This window comes from Hemitrygon akajei, chromosome 3 (assembly GCF_048418815.1).
Source record: "Hemitrygon akajei chromosome 3, sHemAka1.3, whole genome shotgun sequence".
Taxonomy (NCBI): Eukaryota; Metazoa; Chordata; class Chondrichthyes; order Myliobatiformes; family Dasyatidae; genus Hemitrygon; species Hemitrygon akajei.
Genome location: NC_133126.1, coordinates 173069801 through 173093470, shown reverse-complemented (window position 1 = coordinate 173093470; position 23670 = coordinate 173069801). Strand labels below are relative to the sequence as shown.

Genomic DNA, 23670 nt, shown 5'->3' with positions numbered 1-23670 from the left:
TATTGTCCCAATTCCACAGGTGTTTATTTTGTCGTTGTCTTTTCCAAATGTTATGAAATAGTCTATTCTTGTATATACAGAATGGGGAGCAGAATAATGAGTCTTCTGTCAGGGAAAAGGTCCCTCCATATATCAATTAAACCAACATCCTCAAAAAGTGTATTAACTTATGTGAAGATTTTGTTTCATAGGTTTTTCTATTGGAAGAGTCTAAGTTTGGTTGTAATTGTAAATTTAAGTCTCCCCCACATATCAGGAGACCTTCTGTTTCCATTACCATAATATCAGTAATTTTCTGAAAGAAACCAATATCATTTCCCGGGGGTGCGTATATATTCAATAGAGTAACTGAATTTCCATCTATTTTCCCCCTTACCAGAATACATCTGTCCTCTTTATCTCCCATTTCGAATACTTTTTCAAAATTTAGCTTACTTGAGATAAGAATAGCAACTCCTCTCCTATGTCCTGATTTATATGAGGAGAAAAACAGATTAGTGAAGCCCATTCTCTTTAGTTTTTTATGCTCATTATCACTCATTATCACAAATGAGTTTCCTGTAAATATACTACATGGGCTTGTTCTTTTTTCATTTTGGATAAAATTCTCTTACGTTTGATTGGATTTAATAGCCCATTGACATTAAAAGAAATGAATTTTACCTTGTCCTTAGCCATCTGTATTTATCTCTCAATGTAACATTGAAATTAGCAGAATAAAACTTAATCAATCTACTCCCTGAACAAATAAGAACCAAGAAATGCAAATAATAACAAAAATGGCAACGAACGTGTGATTCCAAGGCTGAGATCTCTAGTAGATTACCCTGCGTTGAGCTAGAGGAAATGTCTAGCTGTGGGGGATAACCCCTCCTACTTGTGAGTTGAGGGCCCCCATTGCAGTATACATAAAAGTCAGTGAACAAATCCATTACACAGAAAAGATTTCCCTGTGTACTCCTCCTATATATACACATATACAAACATATATATGCACACACACAAATATATATACAACTTTGTAGATATATATATATATATATATATATATACACATACATATACACATACACACACACATTACATGCATACACATATATGCACACATATATATATTTTCTCATTTTGGTGGGGAAAAAGGAGTAAGGAGTAAGTAATATAAAATCCACATTATAATAAGTATTTCTCGAGATAGGTATATCACTGTGTACTTTTGCTTCCATTTAGCTTCTCAACATTTTTAAAGTTAGCCAAACCTTATGGCTCTTCTGAAGGGGGTGAGGACTGTCTTTGGGAAACTCCCGGTCTCTTCCTGATATATTTCTCTCTGCCTCCTCCCGTCTCCTGCTTTCTCGATTCTCACACTATTTCACAAGCAGAGCGGGATAATTCCTCTGCCAGGCTTTCCCTCGTTGTGGTCACGCTGGCGGGCAACCCTCTGGCCTTCATGTCTGTAGTCGCCTCTTTCACTGTCTGGTACAACTGCGTCCTGTTGTCATAAAACACTCGAAGTTTAGTAGGGTATGGTGTTTGAAATCTAATCTTATTTTGCTTTAGTACTCGCTTTACTTCAGAGTATTCTTTGCGTTTCTGGAGGACCGTGGGGTGGGGTAATCTTTGTCAAAATATATTAATTTATCCTCTAAAAACACTTTCTTCTTACCCCAGGCCCTTCGTGGAATCTCCGCCTTGGTGCTGTACCAAAGGAATTTTATTATTATTGAGCGTGGCTTTCTATCCCGGGTAGGTTTTGGGACAAGTGCGCAGTGGGCTCTTTCGACTTCCAGCTCCATAGCGAGGGAAGCTCCAGCACATCCCGCAGTAACTTTCTGACAAACTCCGTCATAGACGAGCCCTCTGCTCCTTCGGGAACGTTGTAGATACTGATATTTTTCCGCCATGATCTTCCCTCCAGGTCAAGCAGTTTACCTTCTTGGTGATGTAATATTTTTATTGTCTTACTCAGTATCTGTTCCACGTTTTGAACGCGATCTGCCACCTTCTCAATTCGAGTCCCTGCCACCGCTATTTTTTGATTGACGCTGGCGAGCTCTGACTTAATATCACGGAGATGCTGCTTTTTTTCTTTCTGAAACTCCATTATTTCTTTCAGGATTTTGAAGATATTCGCCGCTTCGTCTGAACAAGGCCCAACGTCTGCCTCGCTAGCACGCAGTCGGGTAGGAGAGCCGCTCGCTGCACTCCTCTCGGACGCAGGCTCCGCAGTGTCACTTTTAAAATTTCCGTTCCTTTTCTCCATTCTTGCCCTTCTTTTCAGTTCAAATATTTTTCAAAAAATATTATATTTGATGGGTTAACGGGGCTTAACACGCGTTTTTCTGGAGGAGCTAGTGACTTAAGCTGCCATTCTCAACGATGATGTCACCGGAAACCCCCCTTCCTATTCTTATTCCACAGTGGAGACCCATATCAGAATCAGGTTATCTTCTCTCACATGTCATGATTTTTTTTTGCGGCAGTAGTATATAGTGCAATACATAAAATTACTACAGCACTGTGTAAAAATCTTAGGCTCCCTAGACGTGTGTATATATATTCTTTTGTGTTAAAGAAGACACAAAACTACCAATGGGACTAATATTTTGTGCATTGTAATCCTCCTTTATGTTGTAATGATTGGTTAGAATCAATAACATGGTGAACCTGTGTACACACTTTGTACAATATTAAATTTACTTTGGTGAGGCTGACCTTCATGGTATCATTCTATTCCTGGAAGTTAAATACTGTCTCTGATTTTGTAATCGGTCTTGTTTTTTCAAGCTCCTTTGTTTTTTGGTCATGTGACTTTTTAAAAAATTGATTTCTTCCCAAACCCAGAGTATTTAATGCAACCAGTCTTTGTGAGCTGTCGCTGACAGTTCTGTCATCTCTCTGGTCTCAGGCAGGTTGCAGTTTAAAACAGTACAAGTTTTGTGAGCAACATGAAGTGGCTTCTGGCACTTGCAGCTTGCTTGGAGCTGTTCGCACCTTGGGTTGCTTCACATTATGTAGCCCTGCCATGCAATGACCAAGAAGCTCTTGCAATTGCAGAAAAGGCAGTTAAACTCATCAATGCGGACCGGAACCGGGGATACAAGTATGCTCTGGACAGAATAGAGAACGTTCAGAAGGTACAGAAACAAGAATGAATGTTATTTCCATGATTAGTGATGTTCATAATTAATTAAATAGCAAGCTGTATTAAGGGCAGAAATGTTGGTTCCTGGTCACACTGTAGTTTCTATAGAACAGGCTCTGCCCCAGGGCGGTGGGTAGAGTGTGCAAAGAACAGGAAGATCGGACGGGCAAGAGCATGGAGATAGCAGGACTGGACAACAGCAGCTTGTAAAATACATTGGTGAGACTGCACTTGGGGAATTGTGTGTAGTTCTAGTCACATGAATATAACAAGACTTGCATTTCAGGAAGGATGTTGCCAGGACTCAATGGCTTCAATTATAAGGAGAGAATGAACAATATGAAACTACATTCACTGGAAACTGAGGGTGACCATATAGAAATATGTAATATCATGAAGGGCCTTAATAAGGTGGATGGTCACAGTCTTTATCCCAAGGTTGGGAAGTTTTAAACTAGACAGCATAGTTTTAAAGTGAGAGCAAAAAGATTTAAAGGAGACCTGCGGGGCAATTTTTTCACTTGGTGGATGGGGACTACGTGCAGTAGACTGCCAGAGGAAAAGGGAGAGGTAGGTATATTTACAACATTTTAGACAGGTACATATATAGAAAATGTTTGGAGGGATAGGGGCCAAATGGGAGGAGCTGAAGTTATCACCGTGACTGGTATGGACAAGGAAGTTAGCATCATGGGCGTATGTTCAAGGTAGTTAGCATCGCGACCATATGGACAAGGAAGTTAGCATTGTAGCCAGAATGGGCTCTTTTCCATGTTGTAAACTCTATGACTCTATGGAGGTTTTGTGAACTGTTTTTTCCTAAGATGTGCAATTTTTTACACCAGTGTAAGCAGATCTGTGATGCTGTAACTATTGCTTGCTTCCTACCTGCTTTGTCAAACAATGGGACTTGTCAGCTGGATAGAGCAGCCAGGTTCTCAGCCATGTCTTCAACACACAGCACAAATATGGTTCAATGGTTCAACTGAATTTCAGAGTATGAATACAGAATCCAACCTGAAATTCTTACTCTTCGCAGACATCTACGAAGTCGAAGAAAAACCCCAAAGAATGAATGGCAGAAAATGTTAGAAGCCAAAGCCCTCCTCCCTCCTCCAAGGCATAAGCAACAGCAAAAGCATCATCGCCCTCCCTCTCCCGCTCCAGCAAAACCCTCAACCCCCAGCATCCATGATGCATGCAATATCAAGCTGCCAGAGACCATGATCCATCGACTGTACTGTTTTCCACAGATGCTGACTGACCTGCTGAATTCCTCCAGCATTTTGTGTGTGCAGATTTTCCCTTGTTTGTGACCGTGATCTGGAGTCCATCAAAAACTACTGTCCATCCCAACACTTTGACATCTCAGAGAGGCTCTCTCTCTCACTAGATAGCTCTCCTGCAGCTGACAAGAGGGAAACCAGCAGCTCGCTGTTTCGATGTTACAATCTGCAGTGTCACTTAGGGCAGTGTCAGCTTGTCTCTTGTGACACATGTGGGCTGAGATGGGTGTCTTGATCAGTGTCTGGAACAACGAAATTTATTAACCTCTACTCAAAAACATAGAAAAGTAAACAAACGACTAACTTAAATGGAAGTTAAGTGTTCTGCGTCTGTAGCTATTAAACAGTCAAACTTAGAGACAATTCTTAACAGATCTTACTCAAGCACAGTCTTAAAGTGGTAATTTAAGAAGTCCAAGTGATTCATGAAATAAGTGAGAGGAGAGACTTCATGAAGCAGCGATGAGACGATTCTTGAAGAAATGAAAAATCTGTTGTTGTCAATCCCAGCCGAGAAGTACCTTTTCCGAAGAGACTACAAAGAGTGAGGTTTCTCAAAGTAACTGACCTTTCCCCGGAGTGGTCACTACTCAACACCCAAACCATGTAAGGGTTAACAAACACGAGGAAATCTGCAGATCCTGGAAATTCAAACAACACACACAAAATGCTGGTAGAACACAGCAGGCCAGGCAGCATCTATAAGGAGAAGCACTGTCGACGTTTTGGGCCGAGACCCTTCGTCAGGACTAACTGAAACGAAAGGTAGTAAGAGATTTGAAAGTAGTGGGGGGAGAGGGAAATGCGAAATGATAGGAGAAGACCGAAGGGGGTGGGATGAAACTAAGAGCTGGAAAGGTGATTGGCGAAAGTGATACAGAGTTGGAGAAGGGAAAGGATCATGGGACGGGAGGCCTCGGGAGAAAGAAAGGTATGGGGATAGAAGGGGAGGAGGGGCTTTCACCTTTCAACTTTCACCCTGCCCTCAAATTTACCTGGTCCATTTCCGACACCTCCCTCCCCTTTCTTGATCTTTCTGTCTCCATCTCTGGAGATGGCTTATCTACTGATATCTACTATAAGCCTACAGACTCTCACAGCTGCCTGGACTATTCCTCTTCCCACCCTGATTCTTGCAAAAATGCCATCCCCATCTCACAATTCGTCCGTCTCCGCCGCATCTGTTCTCAGGATGAGGCTTTTCATTCCAGGATGAAGGAGATGTCTTCCTTTTTTAAACAAAGGGGCTTCCCTTCTTCCACCATCAACTTTGCTCTCAAACGCATCTCTCCCATTTCCCGCACATCTGCCCTCACCCCATCCGCCCACCACCCCACTCGGGATAGGGTTCCCCTTGTCCTCACCTACCACCCCACTAGCCTCCAGGTCCAACGTATAATTCTCTGTAACTTCCGCCACCTCCAATGGGATCCCACTACCAAGCACATCTTTCCCTCCCCCCTCTTTCTGCTTTCCTCAGGGATCACCCACTACGTGACTTCCTTGTCCACTCGTCCCCCCCATCCCTTCCCACCGATCTCCCTCCTGGCACTTATCCTTGTAAGCGGTACAAGTGCTACACCTGCCCTTACACTTCCTCCCTCACCACCATTCAGGGCTCCAGACAGTCCTTCCAGGTGAGGCAACACTTCACCTGTGAGTCGGCTGGTGTGGTATACTGTGTCTGGTGCTCCCAGTGTGGCCCTTTATATATTGGTGAGACCCGATGCAGACTGGAAGACCATTTCACTGAACACCTACGCTCGGTCTGCCAGAGAAAGCAGGATCTCCCAGTGGCCACACATTTTAATTCCACATCCCATTCACATTCTGGTATGTCTATCCATGGCCTCCTCTACTGTCAAAATAAATCCAAACTCAGGTTGGAGGAACAACACCTTATATACCGGCTGGGTAGCCTCCAACCTGATGGCATGTACATTGACTTCTCTAACTTCCGTTAATGCCCCTCCTCCCCTTCTTACCCCATCCCTGACATATTTAGTTGTTTGCCTGTTCCCCATCTCCCTCTGGTGCTTCCTCCCCACTTTCTTTCTTCCTAGGCCTCCCGTCCCATGATCCTTTCCCTTCTCCAGCTCTGTATCACTTTCGCCAATCACCTTTCCAGCTCTTAGCTTCATCCCAACCCCTCCAGTCTTCTCCTATCATTTCGCATTTCCCCCTCCCCCCACTACTTTCAAATCTCTTACTATCTTTCCTTTCAGTTAGTCCTGACGAAGGGTCTCGGCCCGAAACGTCGACAGTGCTTCTCCTTATAGATGCTGCCTGGCCTGCAAGGGTTAACAAAAGTGCGTGCCATGTATGGATTATACCAAGTGTCAGTCACACCCAAAATGCACCAAATGCCACTGATTAACCCCAATCCTTTGGGTTCGTTTGAAGCCTGCAATCTCCACACTCTCTCTCTTTCTCTCCTTCTATGATTGCATAACCACCGACTGCGACTCCCCAACAAAGCAACTGCCAACAATCGGCGGTCTCCCCTTTTATACCAGTGGGATATGCCATCATGTGATGCTCACAGGTAACAAAGTCATCGGGCATTCAGGGGAATTGATACTCACAGGAATCATGAGACACTCATGGGAATTAATATTCAGGGGAATCACGAGATACAGGTAACAGTATCAAATACATATCGAAAGTACAATGTTATTAATGTCATTGAACTCATGAAAAACTCATCTTAGGAAAAACAGTTCACAAAACCTCCATAGAGTCATAGAATTTACAGCATGGAAAAGAGCCTATACTGACTACAATGCCAACTTCCTTGTCCATACCAGTCAGGATGCTAATTTCTTTGTCCATACCAGTCAGGATGCTAACTTCTTTGTCCACAGATACAGATAAATGTCTTATGTGAGGACTCACACTCATCCAGAGAAATTCAGTTCAGCTGCACTAAAATCAGATACTATTTTAAAGATATTATTTCATTGTGAGTGCAGTGTTGTTATTTTGTGTCACTAGATTATTTTATTGCTTTTTAGAACATTGTTTGCATATTCTGTAGCTTGCTTGAGATAACAAAGAGTCAGGCATGGTATCTTCATTCTATTATGCAGCAATCTGTAATAAACCACTAATTTAGGAGCTAAGTCACTGGGAGGATGTAATAATTATTTCTTTTTCAGATTATTGGAAATACAAGGTACTATTTAGAAATTGAAGTTCGAGAAACTGTGTGCCACGTGCTGAACCCCAAATCATTGAGAGACTGTGAAATTCGACGATTCACCGGCACTGTGAGTCTTTCAAAATAGAACAGGGTTGGGAGAGGAAATGGGCACATCAAGATCAAGAAGAGCAAATCTGTGATTAAGTTCCCATTTTAATAGTGACAAAAAATAAGCCAAGAAAAATGTAGTTTCTTCCTAACTAACGTGCATTTGATATATTTTAAATTCTGAGGCAAAAATATTTTTATGAACTTCCAGTGTGGGACAAAACTAGAGAACAGATCTCAAACTGATAGTTGAGACTTTGTCTATAATGATGCCAATTTCTAGTTAGATGGGGAAAGGCTAATTCCTTCCCTGTTGCTCTTCTGGCACATTGTCTTGGCTATTTTCTGAGTCATTATATCCTTATGTTGAAAAGGATGCAGAAAGAATCCACAATTTTGGTGGGACTTGACAGCTTGAGTTATAAGGAGATACTTGATAGGCTAGGCTGTTTTCCCTGAAGTGTAAGAGTCTATGGGGGTGATGATATAGAAATATATGAAAATAATGAGGGGTATTGATAAGGTACCCCAGGATTCTGGCCTGTACATTCTTACTAGACTACAGTAGAATCCTCTCCTTCCACATATTCCAAAACTTTAAATCACAGAGGGAACTCTGCATATTGGTCCTCCTGAGTCATGACTCCATTAAGGTCAACCTGATTTCTATGCTTTTCTTTGTAGCACGTGTTAGTTGTACAGTGATATAAATGATTTTGTCTAGAGTTTGGGATAGGATTTGTAGTTTGTGCATTGTTGGATAAAGGGCAAGGATTCATTATTATTTATATATTTAAATAGACAAGTTTTGATTTGCAAAACCCGAGTAATTAATACCTATGAGTTCGGTTCTTGAGAGCGCTATTGCCATTGTAATTTTTTTTCTGGCCCATTCAAACTTTCTGTGATACATAAGAATAAATAAGCAATTCAAACTGATGTGAAAGTGTAAAATTTGGATTCATCTGGTAATTGCCAGTTACATTTTTGGTCTGTGAAAAATCTGGGTACAAATTTTCTACTGACTAAAATTTAGAGACTAGTAGTATTCTAGCATCACATAAATCACTAGTAAAATTGTCTACTATTAATTCCATTAAAAGTATATATGTGGAACTATAGGAATCTCTTTTACTGTACTAAAAGATTCAAGATTGTTTAATGTCATTTCCAGTACACAAGTGTAAAAGAAAACAAAATAATTGTTATTCTAGATCTGATGCAGCACAAAAATAAACATACAATAAGATAGAGAACACAATATTCAGAAAATGCACAACAAATATAAATACATATATGGGTGGGTTTTAGACTCCTCCTCTATTGGACACACCCTCTTCATGTCCACTTTATCTAGCCTTTCAATATTTGAATGGTTTCAATAAGATCCCCTCCTCATTCTTCTGAACTCCAGGTAATAGAGACCCAGAACAATCAAGCCCTCCTCATATGTTAATCCTTTTATTCGTGAAAACACTCTTAGGAGCATCCTCTAGGTTTTGATTCCATTATCACAAATGTACCACATAGTATTTGAGATGCCTCTGTGATTGATCAGTTGATATATTATATTCTAATCCAATTTAAGAAAAATTATATTTCCCTAATTGTCACATTAGAAAGCAGATGGAGATTGCGAAGTACTCATACAAACTACACCTGATGGTACCAGTCATTTGGATGGCTACGAGTGTGATGTGTCTCCAGGTATGTTCTTGTTTTTCTTGAGCTGGCAAGTACATTTGAGAGTTGTGTGAGTGAATGTTAAGAATGAATTTGTTGCAAAATTGATGCACAGAAATGATGGTGATTAGGTCAGTTTAGAGGAAGTAGCAGCTGAGGATAACACAATATTGTGAATGTAACTAAATCAGGAATTCCCTACCAGCAACATCACAAGAATAAAGACTAGAACAGTTGAAGCAGATGAATTATCACCGCCTTCCCAACAGCGACTGGAAACTGGTGTTAAAGTTCAAAGTTCAAAGAAAATTTCATTTACAAAGTACATATATGCCACCATATAGAACCCAATTAGTTCATTTTTTGTGAGCATACTCAATATGTCTATAGATTAATAAGCATAATGAAATACTACCCAACTAGGGTGTTCAACCAGGCTGCAGAAGGCAACAAACTGTGCAAATACAGAATGAAGAAATAATAACAACAAATAAATAAGCAATAAATATCCAGAACATGAGATGAAGAATCTCTGAAAGTAAGTCCATTGGCTGTGGGAACATTTCAGCGATGGGGCAAGTTAAGTTGAGTGAAGTTATCCCCTTTGCTTCAGGTTGAGGGGTAGTAATTGTCCTATGTCTCCTGTACCTGCTTCCTGATAGCAGCAGTGAGACGAGAGCATGTTCTGGGTAGTGGGGTCCCTGATCATGGATGCTGCTTTCCTACAGCAGTGCTCTATGTAGATGTGGTCAATGGCTGGGAGGACTTTCCCTGTGATGACTGGACTGCATCCCTGGATTGTAGGGTTTACATTTAAGAGCTTTGGTATTTCTATATCAGGCTGTGATACATCCGTTCAATATACTCTCCAGCACACACATATAGAAATTTGTCAAAGTTTTGGATGTTATGTCGAATCAATGCACAGTCTCAAGGAAGCAGAGGCACAGCCATACTTTCTTCATATTTGCACTATGTGCTGGGTCCACCAAAATAATAATACCTGGGAATTTAAAGTTGCTAACCCTCTTCCCCCTCTGCTCTTCTGATGATGATTGGCTCATGGACCCCTGATTTCCTTCTCCTGAAGTCTATAATCAGCTCCCTGGATCTTGCTGACATTGAGTAAAAAGTTGTTGTTATGACACCACTCAACTAGATTTTCAATGTTCTTCCTATATGCTGATTCATCACCGCCTTTGATTCAGCCTGTGACAGTGCTTAGCATAAGACTTGGCAGAAAGTAGTGTTACGAAAACCCCGTAACCAGGTAACTTACCAGCAAAGATAGATGGATCAGCTGAGTCGGATGCTACTATTTTCAAACGTTTTATTCAATAAGGGCACAAACGTATGGTTCATACAAAACATTCAAATCGTCAAAACTCAATCTAAACACCGGTGTAACCATAATCAATCAGAAATAAGCTCTTTCGTTGTCTAGGGTATATAATACTGAGTCCAATTGGAAATATAAAGAGTCACTCTGAAGTCTGCAGGCTTTTCCCTTTTGGTTTCACGTGTTGGAGAGAGAGAGAGATAAAACGGAAAAACTTGCCCAAAACATCCATGGAATCAGGGGAGCGATCTTCCCCGTTGTTAGTTAAAAGCGATCTTCCGTTGGTTCCAGCCACAAACCCCGCATTCGGAATTTAACGCACGTGGCTTATTTCAAAATGGCTTCCCGTTCCCACGGGAAGCGTTATCGTGCTTCTTGGTGTCTCCTTGGTGCGTCTGAGGGTCGTCCTCTTTCAGACCCTTCTTTATACTGCCTCACGGGATCTCAGGTGTCAATTAGGTTGCAGGTGAGGCAATCTCTCTCTCAACCAGCCCACTTTGCCCGAGGGCTTTACAATGTCCCTGCGAGTTGGCACGTCTGCAGTTCCCAGGTGTCTCCTGAGAACAATGCCACAGTCGCCAGCTTTTGTCCCAGTGGAATGCGGTATCCAGCACGTTGCTGTCTTTCCATTTCCTGTGTCCATTCAGCCTGTCTCTCTCTCTCTCTCGGGTCATTGACCCCCCTTTTACTAGGGCTCTTGCAATTCTCACAAAGGAGGGGGCTGGTATCATAACAGTAGTTACAAAGTCTTCTGTTAACCTCAACTACCTGCTTTGTTGAATACCTGTTGCACACAGCAGGATGTATAGTAATACTATAATATTTTTCAGATTCACGTGGAGATGTTGTTAAACAATGTCCTGACTGTCCGGCTCTATTATCACCAGACGATGATTCAGTGAAACATGCTGCACAGGTCTCACGTCAAAAGTTTAATAATGAGTCCAACCATATTCATCGTTTTGATATTCAAGAAATAGCAAGAGGCTATTTGGTGGTTAGTCTATTTGTTTTTTAACTATCCCTTTAACTTTTCATTGTAATTATTATTGGTGTTCAAATTTCATGTTCATCCGACTTTTTAGTGTTCAAAGGAGGGTGCAAGATATAGTGTTGCAAGATCAATGCTGAAACCAGTCACCGGGAAGTATTTCTATGACTAGAATAGCATTGCAATTCCAAATGAACTTTGTCTCCATTAGGAATCATGACAATAGTTTGGCAAAGTTTACCAAAGTTCTTTAATTCATCTAATTAGCAACTGCAATTAGAAAAGACACCACTTATTGAGCACTAACACATATTTTTATCATTGTTAGATACTTTTACACAACTAATATGCTTTCTGAATCTGCCTTCTTGCCCTTGGGAGGCTTTGTGAATTGTTCCAGCTATAGATTTAATGACTCACCTATGGTGTCCTAAACTGACCCAAACCTCCTTGCTTGTCCCAATATCACTTACGTCAGGTTTGCAATTCTTCTTTCTCAGAATTTAATTTCCATTCTATCAAAGAGCTTTGGATGAATATGTTTGGCCGTGAGGCCCCACGTGAGCTGGATAGACCAGAGTGGTATGGTAGGTTCTTTAACTCAGCAAAGTATCCTCATGCCATATTTATAACTTTTAAATACCTCTGATGTTGCTGAATTAAAGTGGATCTCTGATGCATCAAAAACTTTTTTTGAATGGGATACCAACTGAAAGAGGTTAAAATGAGCTAGCATTGCATAGACATCCAAATGGCTATGTTATCACTATGATTTACTCCCTCCACCTCTATGATATTGTTAGCTATGTTCCAAGTAACTAAGGAAGACTTCAGTGCATCTAGCCTATGTTTATCCTGCCATTCTACACAAGTACATTTTGAAACAGTCTCAATCCGATGCTTGCGAAATGCTGACAAAGTGTGAGGACGTAGCCACTTCACAGAGAGTGGGGCATTTTAAACATTTTTTAATCTAAGAGTAGAATAATTGGATTGATTAGAATATCATCCAGTCTATTGTGGGTAATTTCTCTGACCGCTCTGGGTGATGTGAGGATTCTATGTGAAATGAATATGGATGGCAAAACAATTCTTCAATTTATGCCGGTCTTTGGAATAACATTTATTTTTGTTACTTCAGTGCTAATTGGGAGTGATAACAAATGTGACATGGATTTCACAATCTTACCAACATTTTTCAAGTCCTATTTCTCCTTCAGGTGGTCCTACCAAAAATTGATATTACTGTTATCCTAACCATGTTGATGTTAGGTTTGCAATCATAATAAATACAGCGAAAAAACCCAATCTGCCATTCATTGGAAATGTTATTGTGATTAAGTTTCAGGGAAGGTTGTCTTCGGTAGCAGTAGAATATATTTTGAAAGAAACAACATGTCGAAAAAACAGTGATATATGTACTCTCGAACTTCTTCTAAATCCTGTGAGTATAACAGAGATTGGTAAAATAAATAATCCTAACTAAGTTACAGATTATAATCATTCAAAATGCTTAGGTGGTTTATAAGTAATATTATCAATAAATAACTACGGTTTGAAAAATAATTCTGATAATTCTAATAATGGATAGTTTAAAGTGACCTAAATTTATTAGTGTAACAAAGGATGTTGAATGAGATCCTAATAGTGTAGCCTGAACAAACATACAATGCTTATACTGGAAAGCATTTGAGTTTGGAAAATGAATCACAGGCACTAAGTATGAGTTATTATGTGCAAGGAACATTGGGAAATGTGTTTGTGGAGACTGTAATAGGCATTAAACACTCATGGGTTTACCAATAGGTTTCATGGTTGTATTTGTTGACCAAATTATGATAACTTCCAAATGTCTATCTGATCATTTTAGGACATGTTTTATTCAGATAAATGGGGTGATCGTTGCCAGCATGTTTGGATTATGACAGACAGTCAGACATACTTTATTGATCCCGAGGGAAATTGGGTTTCATTACAGTTGCACCAACCAAGGATAGTGTAGAAATATAGCAATTATCTCAGTATTTTTGGCTTGAATTTTATGTAACTGTTGATTACCTATTGATTAGTTGGTGCTTCTGAATTGTAATGAGCCCAATTTTTTTCTGGCATAATCAGAGTTTATAACGTAGCACTGTTGTCAAGCATATTCAGGCACACTAACCTCACACACATGCGGCTTTTATCTCAGATGTTGCTGTATCATCAGTTAACCTAAGGAATTAGACCCATTCAGCACAGTTTTAATTAAGATTCTCTGTGAAAGAAGCACATAGGGCTAATTTTGCCAAAGCAGAATTTATAATCAATTGTCAAACATAATATGAAAATCCAACTTATAACATTTTATATTAGTATGAAGCCATGAGAGAGAAATTTGAAGGTTTTCTTTCCAAAATGAATCAAACTCCTTTCCTGAAAAATGCTGGATTCCAGTCTAATTTTGATAACTTTCACAATGATGAACTTTTATGAGGTAAATTTATGAAAGAACGTGGAACAGAGTGAGCAAATGAAACTGGGGTGGCTTAGCAGTTCAATTAAATTAGGACAAGATGAATGTCTCGGCTCTGTTTCTCTGTTTTAATATTCCTCTGAATTCCAAAGACAATAAACATTCTTCTCTGTTGGTACCTGGTTAGATAAACAGCAACTAAGATCCTTAGGCTTGCATTGTGATAACTGCTGGATCTTAATCAATTCAATACAATTGAACCAGAAGTATAGACATGATAACATATGAACATAAGTTTCTACATAAAATGGGAACAGGCTATTCAGCCCAGCAGGCCCAATCATTATTAATAGTCTTTACTACATTTCTTATCTTATCTCATTCCTCTTGATTCTTCAGCTATTTAGAAATTCATTGATATCAGTTTTGAATTCTGTCAATGACTGACTTTCCATTCACCAAAATTCTTCAGCAGGGAGTAAAGAAATTCTCATTCCTAAATGAGTTATCCCTTATGTTAAGAGTGTGACCACAGTGCAGTCATCTCAGCTGGGGATACATTATCTCTGTATTGTAGCCTACTAAACCTTCCATACAATTCAAATCTGGCCACCTCCTATTCATCTAAATTATAAATAACTGAATCCTAGCTACTCAATGGTAAAGATCAAAGTTCAAAGTAAATCTATTATCAAACTACGTATGTCACAGAATACTACCTTGAGATTCATTTTCTTGCGGTCATTCACAATAGAACAAATAAATAAAATAGAGTCAATAAAAAGATACACAAGCATAGACTGACGAATAACTGACATGCAAAAGAAGACAAACTGTGCAAATACAAAAATAATATTATATAATAAGTAAATAAATAATACCGAGAGCATGAGTTCTAGAAACCTTGGAAGTGAGTCCATAGGTTTCCTGTGTTACATAGGTTATGCATGTTGTACAGGTTTCCATCATTCAGCAGTCTACCATCCCAGGAAATATGAAACAATATTGATAATCATTAAAGTCCCTCTGGACTAAGTATATCCTTCTTTAACTAAGGAGACCAAAACTGCACAATACTCCAGCTGTGGTAGCACTTAAGTTCAATATATTTAAAGTAGAAAATCCTTTTTCCCCAAATTCTCTAGTAAAAAGAGGCCAACATACCATTTTTCTGTCTAATAGTCTGATGAATCTCACATTAGTTTTCAGTGTTTTGAGTATGAGGATACAGAATATATACATCCCAAGGCATGGGATACAAGAGGAAGAAGTATAGTAAAGGCAAGGTGACACATCCGTCGCTGACACGAGAAGTGAAAGCCAATATAAAAGCCAAAGAGAAGGCAGACAATAGAGCAAAAATTTGTGGGAAATTAGATGATTTGAAAGCTTTTAAAAACCAACAAAAGGCTTCTAAAAAGTCATTAAGAAGGTAAAGATCGAATAGTAAAGTCAGTTACTCAATAATATTGAAGAGGATATCAAAAGTCTCTTCAGATACACAAAGTGTGAAAGAGATGTGAGTGTGGATTTTGGACCACTGGAAATGGCAGACAAATTGGTATTTTGCATCATTCTTCACTGTGGAAGACATTAGAAGTATGGTGGAAATTCCTGATGTCAGGGGTCATGAAGTGTGTGAAGTTACCAATACTAGAGAGAAGGTTCTTGGGAAACTGAAAAGTCTGAAGGTAGAGAAGTCACCTAGACTAGATGGTGTACACCCCAGGGGTCTGAAAGAGGAGGCTGAAGAGATTTGTGGAGGCATTAGTAAAGATCTTTCAAGAGTCACTAGGTTCTAGAATTGTTATGGAAGACTGGAAAATTGCAAATGTCACTCCACTCTTCAAGAAGGGAATAAGGCAGAAGAAAGGAAACTACAGGCCAATTAATCTAACCCCAGTGGTTGGGAAGATGTTGGAGTCAATTATTAATTATATCTCAGGGTATTTGGAAGCACATGATAAAATAGGCCATAGTCATCATGGTTTCCTCAAGGGAAAACCTTGCTTGACAAATCTATTGGAATTGTTTGCAGAAGTAACAAGCAGGATAGTCAAAGGAGAATCGGTTGATGTTGTGTACTTGGATTTTCAGAAGGCCTTTGACAAAGTGCCATGCATAAGGTTGCTTAGCAAGCTTCAAGCCCATGGTATTACAGGAAAGACTCTAGCATGGATAAAGCAGTTGCCAATTGGCAGGAGGCAAATAGTGGGAATAAAGGGAGCCTTTTCTGACTGGCTGCTGGTGACTAGTGGTGTTTCACAGGGGTTTGTGTTGGGACCAATTCTTTTTACGTTATATGTCAATAATTTTGATGATGATAGAATTAATGGCTTTCTGCAAAGTTTGCAGTCGATACAAAGATAGATGGAGGGACAGTTAGTAGAGAGGCTAGAGAAGGATAGACAGATTAGACAGATTAGAAGCACAAGCGAAGAAATGGCAGATAGAATACAGTGTCAGGAAGTGTATCGTCATGTAATTTGGTAAAAAAATTGAAAGGGTTGACTACTATCTAAATGGAGAGAAAGTACAAAAGAAAATACTGAGGTGCAAAAGAACTCGGGAGTCCTTGTGCAGGATTTCTTAAAGATTAATTTGCAGGTTGTGTCTGTGGTGAGGATAGCAAATGTGATGTAGCATTAATTTCCAGAAGACCAGAATATAAAAGGAAGCATGTAATGTTGAGACTTTATAAAGCACTGTTGAGGCCTCACTTGGATTATTATGAACAGTTTTGAGTCCCTTATCTTAGAAAGCATGTGCTGAAACTGGAGAGGGTGTAAAGGAGGTTCATGAAAATGATTCCAGGATTGAATGACCTGTCATATGAAAGCGTTTGATGGCTCTGGGCCTGTACTCACTGGAATTCAGAAGAATGAGGTGTGAGCTCATTGAAACCTCTCGAATGCTGAAAAGCCTTGACAGAGTAGATATGGAGTGGATGTCTAAGACCATGAAGCGGACATGGCCTCAGAGTAAAGAGTGTCCTTTGAAAACGGAGATGAGGAGGAATTTCTCTAGCCAGAGTATGGTGAAGCTGTGCAATTCTTTGCCACAGGCAGCTGCAGAGGCCAAGTCTTTACGTACATTTAAGACAAAGTTTGATAGATTCTTGATTGGTTAGGACATGAAGAGATATGGGGTGAAAGCAGAAACTTGGGGTTGAGAGTAAAATTGGATCAGCCATGATGAAATGGCAGAGCAGACTCAATGAACCAAATTACCTAATTCTACTTCTATATCTTATGGTCTTATCATCTTATACTAAGGACTCCTTGAAGATTATTTTTCTCCAATTACAGAATGCCCAGTATAACTGAAGATGATAACCTCACATTTTCCCACGTTGTACTCCATATACACACACACACACACACACACACACACACACACACACACACACACACACACACACACACACACACACACACACACACACACACACACACACACACACACACACACACACACACATCCTCATCAATATTCCCCTTCCCACTTACTTTCAGACCATCGTGGGTCACGTGCAAATGTCCTTACAAAGACCTCAGATTTGAAAAATGTTTATATTCACTTTGGGTAAAGGTTTAGGCTACACTGATCATTTTAGGAAATATTTTGAAGTATTTCATAGGGTTTTACTATATCATTTAAGAGCATAAAACTACAAGACTAGAAGGTATAGGAACAGAATTAGGCCATTTAGCCCATCGAGTCTGCTCTGCCATTTCATTATGGCTGATCCATTATTCCATTCAGCCCCAATCTCCTGCCTTCTCCCGTATTGATTTATGCTCTAACCAATTGAGAACCTGTCAACTTCTGCTTTAAATATACATAAAGACTTGGTCTCCATAGCTGCTTGTGGCAACAAAATCCACAGATTCACCACTCACTGGCTAAAGAAATTCTCATCTTTGCTCTAAAAGGACACCCCTCTATTCTGAGGCTGTGAAAACACTCTTGTTTAGGATCAGCACAGTACGTTCATATCGTAATGTTCATATCCCAAAATCTAATTGGGAAACATTTAAAGGAAGGGAAAGCAAATGGCAATACCAAAGTATTGTCCGATTGTCCCACTGATTTTCCTCAAAGGGCAGCACAGTGAATGGAATTACCATTTGGGCTTCAGTATTCTGTTGAATTTTGTCTCTGCTCAATTCTGTTGAAAATAGGTAGGAAAACACAATGCAAAATAATTGAACTGCACTCAGATGTTTAATCATTTGTTTACTCCTGTATTTTACATTGTTGTAGCAAATTGTGTTCTGCAAATCCGATGTGAGCCCTGGGATAACTGGTTTAGAGTACATTCATCAGAACTGTGAATTCCTCAACACTCAGGTAATGCTTTAGTCCTTGAACTAAATATATTTGCCAATTATATCCCACTGTTATTATAGGACAAATATATGGCAAGGTTTTACAATATTCATTTTCTGTACATCACCAAACCTCTGTATGAATATACTGACCCTGAAGCAGATTCACCAGACCAAAACAAAGATGTTCAGGTGTAGGTAGGCTTGTATACATGCTGTATACATTTGCATTCAGTTGTTTTCAATAGATAAAGACTGATGTAAATGAGATGGTTAAAATGATACAAGGTCTTGATCTGAAACACCAACTTACACATTTTGCCTCCACAACTGCAGCTTGACCACTGAATTCTTCAAGTGAACCCCCAACCCCCACCCCAGGTTGTGGTATCTGTAGTCTGTGTTGTCTACCTCTTTGGCTAAGTAGTGATTTATTAGGCTGAAATCAGCAACCTAAAGGTGATATTCATGAAGGACAACATGAAAAAGGAAGCTACTTCAGACACTGAGATACCCTAGAAGAGTATAGGAAGAGTAGAGATAAAATGGGACAGTAAATCAGAAAAGAAAACAGAAGACACAAAGATGAAGCAGCAAAGTGAAAAACTGGGTGGTATGGATAGAAAGTAATTGGTAGAAGAATTAAAGGGGAGATGAGTAAAACAAGAATGGCAGTTTTTTAACTGGGTGATAAAGAAGGAACCCTCGTCACATTGAAGTGCCTCTGGAACACTGCAGACACTTGACTTACAGGGCTACAGACTAGGTGTTGGAAGGTGGGTTAGGCATGGTGGATCTTTTCCCACTAGCACAAAATAAGTGACTGAAGAGTCTCCTGTGTCATTAGCACAGTTGTATAGCAGGCAGCATGATGCTATTATAGCTCGGAGCATTGGAGTTCAGAGTTCAAATTTCAAAGTAAATTTATTATCTAAGTACACACAGTACACGTTACTATATGCAACCCTGAGAGTCGTTTTCTTGTGGGCAAGCAGAGTAAATGAAAGACCACACCCAACAGGATGGACAACAACCAAAGTGCAAATGCAAACAGAAAGAGAAGAAAATAAGTAATCATAATAAATAAATAAGCAATAAATATCGAGAACATGAGATGAACTGTCCTTGAAGGTGAGTCCATAGGCTGTGGGAACAGTTCTGTAATGGAGTGAGTGAAGTTGAGTGAAGTTATCTGCTCTGGTTCAAAAGCCTGATGGTTGAGGGGTAATTACTGTTCCTAAACCTGGTGCTGTGCATCCTAAAGCTTCTGTACCTTCTTAGTGATGGCAGCAGCAAGAAATGAGCATGTCCTGAATGGTGGGGGTCCTTGATGATGGATGTTGCTTTCCTGTGACACTTCTCCATATAGATGTACTCAATGATAGAAAGGGCTTTTCCCATGATGGACTGGGCCATATCCACTACTTTTCTGTAGGCTTTTCTATACAAGGGTATTGGTGCTTCCATACCAGACCTTCATGCAACCAGTCAATATACTCTCCACCACACATCTGTGGAGTCTGTCAAAGTTTTTGTTGACATGCTGAATCTTCATAAACTTCAAAGAAAGTAGAGGCTTGCTGTGTTTTCTTCATAATGGCACTTACATGTTGGACCCAGGACGGACCCTCTGAAAAGATAACACCGAGGAATTTAAAGATAGTGACCCTCTTCACCTCTGATTCCCCCAATGGGGACTGGCTTTGGACCTTTGGTTTCCTCCTTCGGAAGTCAATAATCACCTTCTTGGTCTTGCTCACTGAGTGAGAGGTTGTTGTGGCATCACTCAGCCAGATTTTCAATCTCCCTCCTATATGCTGATTCACTGCCATTTTAAATCAGGCCAGTGAAAGTCAGCAAATTTAATGCATTGGAGCTGTGCTTAGTCTTGCAGTCATAAGCGTAAAGCAAGTAGAGAAAAGGGGTAAGCACGCAGCCTTGTGGTGTACCTGTGCTGACGGAGATTGTGGAGGATATGTTGTTGCCAACCCAAATTGACAGAGGTCTGCAAGTGAGGAAATTGAGGATCCAGTTGCACAAGGAGGCATTAAGGCTTAGGACTTGGAGCTTATTGATTAGTTTTGAGGGGATGATAGTATTGAATGCTGAGCTGTAGTCAATGAAGAACATTCTGATGTATGCAACTTTGCTGTTCAGATGTTGCAGGATTTAGTGAAGAGTCAATGAGATGGCATCTGCTGTTGACCTGTTGTGATGGTAGGCAAATTGGAATGGATCCACTCCAATTTCAGTATCCTACATAATGAAGTTTGTATATCTTTCTTATGAAACCTCTTGGTGCTCCCGTTTCCTTCCTCAGTCCAAAGACATAGCAACTACTAGGGGAATTGGTCTTTGCAAACTGTTCTGTGAATAGGCTGGTGTTAAATAGGTAGGTTGCTGGGCAGTGCAGCTCACTCAGCTGGAAGGGCCCGTTTTGTGCTGCATCACTAAATGAAATAAAATCAATAAGCAACTCATTTCCAAAAGCATGAACTGGGCCATTTCAAAAGCATACACGAGGAAATCTGCAGATGCTGGAAATTCAAGCAACACACACAAAATGCTTACAACACGCCGGAGGAACTCAGCAGGTCAGGCAGCATCCCTGGAAATGAGCAGTCAACGTTTTGAGTCAAGACCCTTTGTCAGGACTGAAGAGGGAGGGGACAGGGGCCCTATAAAAAAGGTGGGGAGAGGGTGGGAAGGAGAAGGCTGGTAGGTGCCAGGTGAAAAACCAATCAGGGGAAAGATCGGGGGAGGGGGGGGGAAGCAGGGAGGGGATAGGCAGGAAAGGTGAAGAAGGAATATAAGGAGAAAGCACTATGGGTAGTAGAGGAAGGCAGAATCATGAGAGAGGTGATAGGCAGCTGGAGGAGGAAGCAGAGTGAAACTGGGATGGGGGAAGGGAGAAGGAGGGAAGGTTAATTGACTACTGAAAATTATTCCTTCTGGGCTAAAACAATCAAACAGGAGTTGATGGGATTGTGCCAGAAAGAATAAATAAGAATGTAGATCAAAGAACATAGCACAGTTCAGAGTTCAAAGTAAGTTTTATTATCAGAGTTCATATACTGTAGGTCACCACATACAACCACAAGGTTCTTTTTCCTGTGGGCATACTGAACAAATCTATAGAATAGTAACTGTAACAGGATCAATGAAAGATCAAGTAGAGTTTAGAAGTTTAGAACTGCAAATGCAAGTATAAATAAATAGCAATAAAGGCGGACATGAAATAACACAATAAAGAGTCCGTAAAGTGATAATATTGATTGTGGGAACATCTCAATAATTGAGCATTTTATAGTTATCCCCTTTTGTTCAAGAGCCTGATGGTTGAGGGGTAGTAACTGTTCCTGAACCTGGTGGTGCGAGTCCTGAGCTCTTGTACCTTCTACCTGATGGTGGCTGCCAAGGAAAGAATGGCTTGGGTGGTGAGAAACTTTGATGATGGATATGCTCAATGATTGGGAGGGCTTTACCTATGATGTACTGAGTCAAATCCTGTACATTTTGTAGGATTTTCTGTTCAAAGGCATTGGTGTTTCCATGCAAGGCTGTGATGCAGCCAGTCAATACACTCTTCACTACATATCTATAGAAGTTTTTCAAAGCTTTAGATATCATGCCTAATCTCCACACACTTCTAAGGAAGTAGACGCTGTTGTGCTTTCTTTGCAATAACATTTATATGATGGGTCCAGGACAGGTATTCTAAGATAATAACACCTAGGGGTTTGAAGTTACTGACCCTCTTCAACTTGATTCTCCAATGAGGACGGGCTCGGGGATGACTGCTTCCTCTCTCCTGAAGTCTACAATCAGTTCCTTTGTCTTGCTGACATTGAGTGAGAGAATTCTGTTATGAAATAACTCCGCCAAGTTGTCAAGCTCTGTCCCGTCTGCTGATTTATCACCACCTGTGATACGGCCCACAATAATGGTGTTTTCAGCAAACTTGAATATGATATTGGAGCTGAACAGTATAGCCAGCTCAGGCCCTAGGCCATTATGTTGTGGAACCTTTTAATCTACTCCAAGATCAATCCAGCCCTTCCCTCTCATATAGCCCTCTGTTTTTCTTTCATCCATTTACCTGTCTAAGAGTGTCCTACATTTCTAGCACCATCCTGGCAGTATATTCCATCACCTATCACTCTCTGTAAATAAAACTAACTACCTCTGTCATTCCCCCTATACTTCCCTCCAATCACCTTCAAATTTTACCCAATAATTTAAGAGCTGAGAATGGCTCCACGCCAATTAGTCAAGTTGGCTTCATTGGTATAGGTTTGCCTGTTTCATTAAAATCCTTCACAGAGGGCACAGGACACAATTACACACAAAGCAACCAACTCTACAGCTTATATAATGTGATCCAAAATATACTGGAGTGGTTTCACATTTTAATTACTGCAGTGTAATGTAGAAACTACTCCTGTGAATGTGTGTGTCTGATCACTTAATATCTTCCAAACAAGAAATAAATCTCAAATTTGGAGCTATAATAAAGATAATATGCTTTGTTACAATCAGGCAGCACGATTGTCATGTCAATAACAATAAAACACAATTGTTCTGATACTACAGAAGGCAGCAGTAGACGGGGCTGGTGCTGTTCCCGAAGGAGAGGATACTACTAACCCAGCAGCAGACGGGTCCGTGGCTCCTCCAGTAGAAACAGACGAGTCGGTTACTCATGGAGATGTGGTCTATGATGATATTACTCCACAATCTGACACTGAGACGGCTACCCTACAAAATGTAAGACTTCCGATTGATCTTCCTAAGCGCAAACGATCAGCGGAAGCTGAATCATCAGATTCCTCTGAAGAAATCATCCCTAAGGTTACAGTTGTATTCCCTAAACTTCCTGCAGATCCGGCAACCTGCCCAGGAAGTCACAAATATTCAAAATACGGTTAAAGAAATTAAAACCCATTCTTAATGACAATGCTGTCTTGTACTGATAATTAACTGCACCAGAATAGTAAGATTTCCATTTCCTCCTTAAGGAAATTTAAAATAATAGAACTAAGCATTTATTTGAGAATTGAGCAAACACAGTGTTGCCCTTTAGCAGCAATTGTAACTAGAAATATTTGGAGTTCTTGAATTTTTCTCATCTGATTTTCCCTTTGTATGTGCAATAAAATATATTTGAAATTAGTCATCTCAGTGTAAATGTTC

The 23670-nt window shown here is 40.1% G+C and overlaps 1 protein-coding gene across 1 annotated transcript; it reads left to right on the top strand.

Moving 5' to 3' along the window:
* Positions 1 to 2856: 2856 nt before the first annotated feature.
* Positions 2857 to 23649, top strand: LOC140725635 (alpha-2-HS-glycoprotein-like). The gene is made up of 7 exons (XM_073041346.1): positions 2857 to 3134; positions 7587 to 7697; positions 9298 to 9385; positions 11531 to 11697; positions 13034 to 13135; positions 18413 to 18499; positions 23071 to 23649. Exons 1-7 carry the CDS (start codon positions 2946 to 2948, stop codon positions 23404 to 23406), a joined length of 1080 nt encoding a protein of 359 aa, XP_072897447.1. The 5' UTR covers positions 2857 to 2945; the 3' UTR covers positions 23407 to 23649.
* The last annotated feature ends 21 nt before the right edge of the window (positions 23650 to 23670 follow it).

Excerpts from the sequence above, each read along its gene's own strand:
- LOC140725635 (XM_073041346.1), top strand. The coding sequence starts at position 2,946 with ATGAAGTGGCTTCTGGCACTTGCAGCTTGCTTGGAGCTGTTCGCACCT. Across the intron at positions 11,698-13,033 it reads TAGCAAGAGGCTATTTGGTG|TTTCAGGGAAGGTTGTCTTC; the intron begins GTTAGTCTATTT and ends ATTGTGATTAAG. Across the intron at positions 13,136-18,412 it reads TCGAACTTCTTCTAAATCCT|CAAATTGTGTTCTGCAAATC; the intron begins GTGAGTATAACA and ends ACATTGTTGTAG.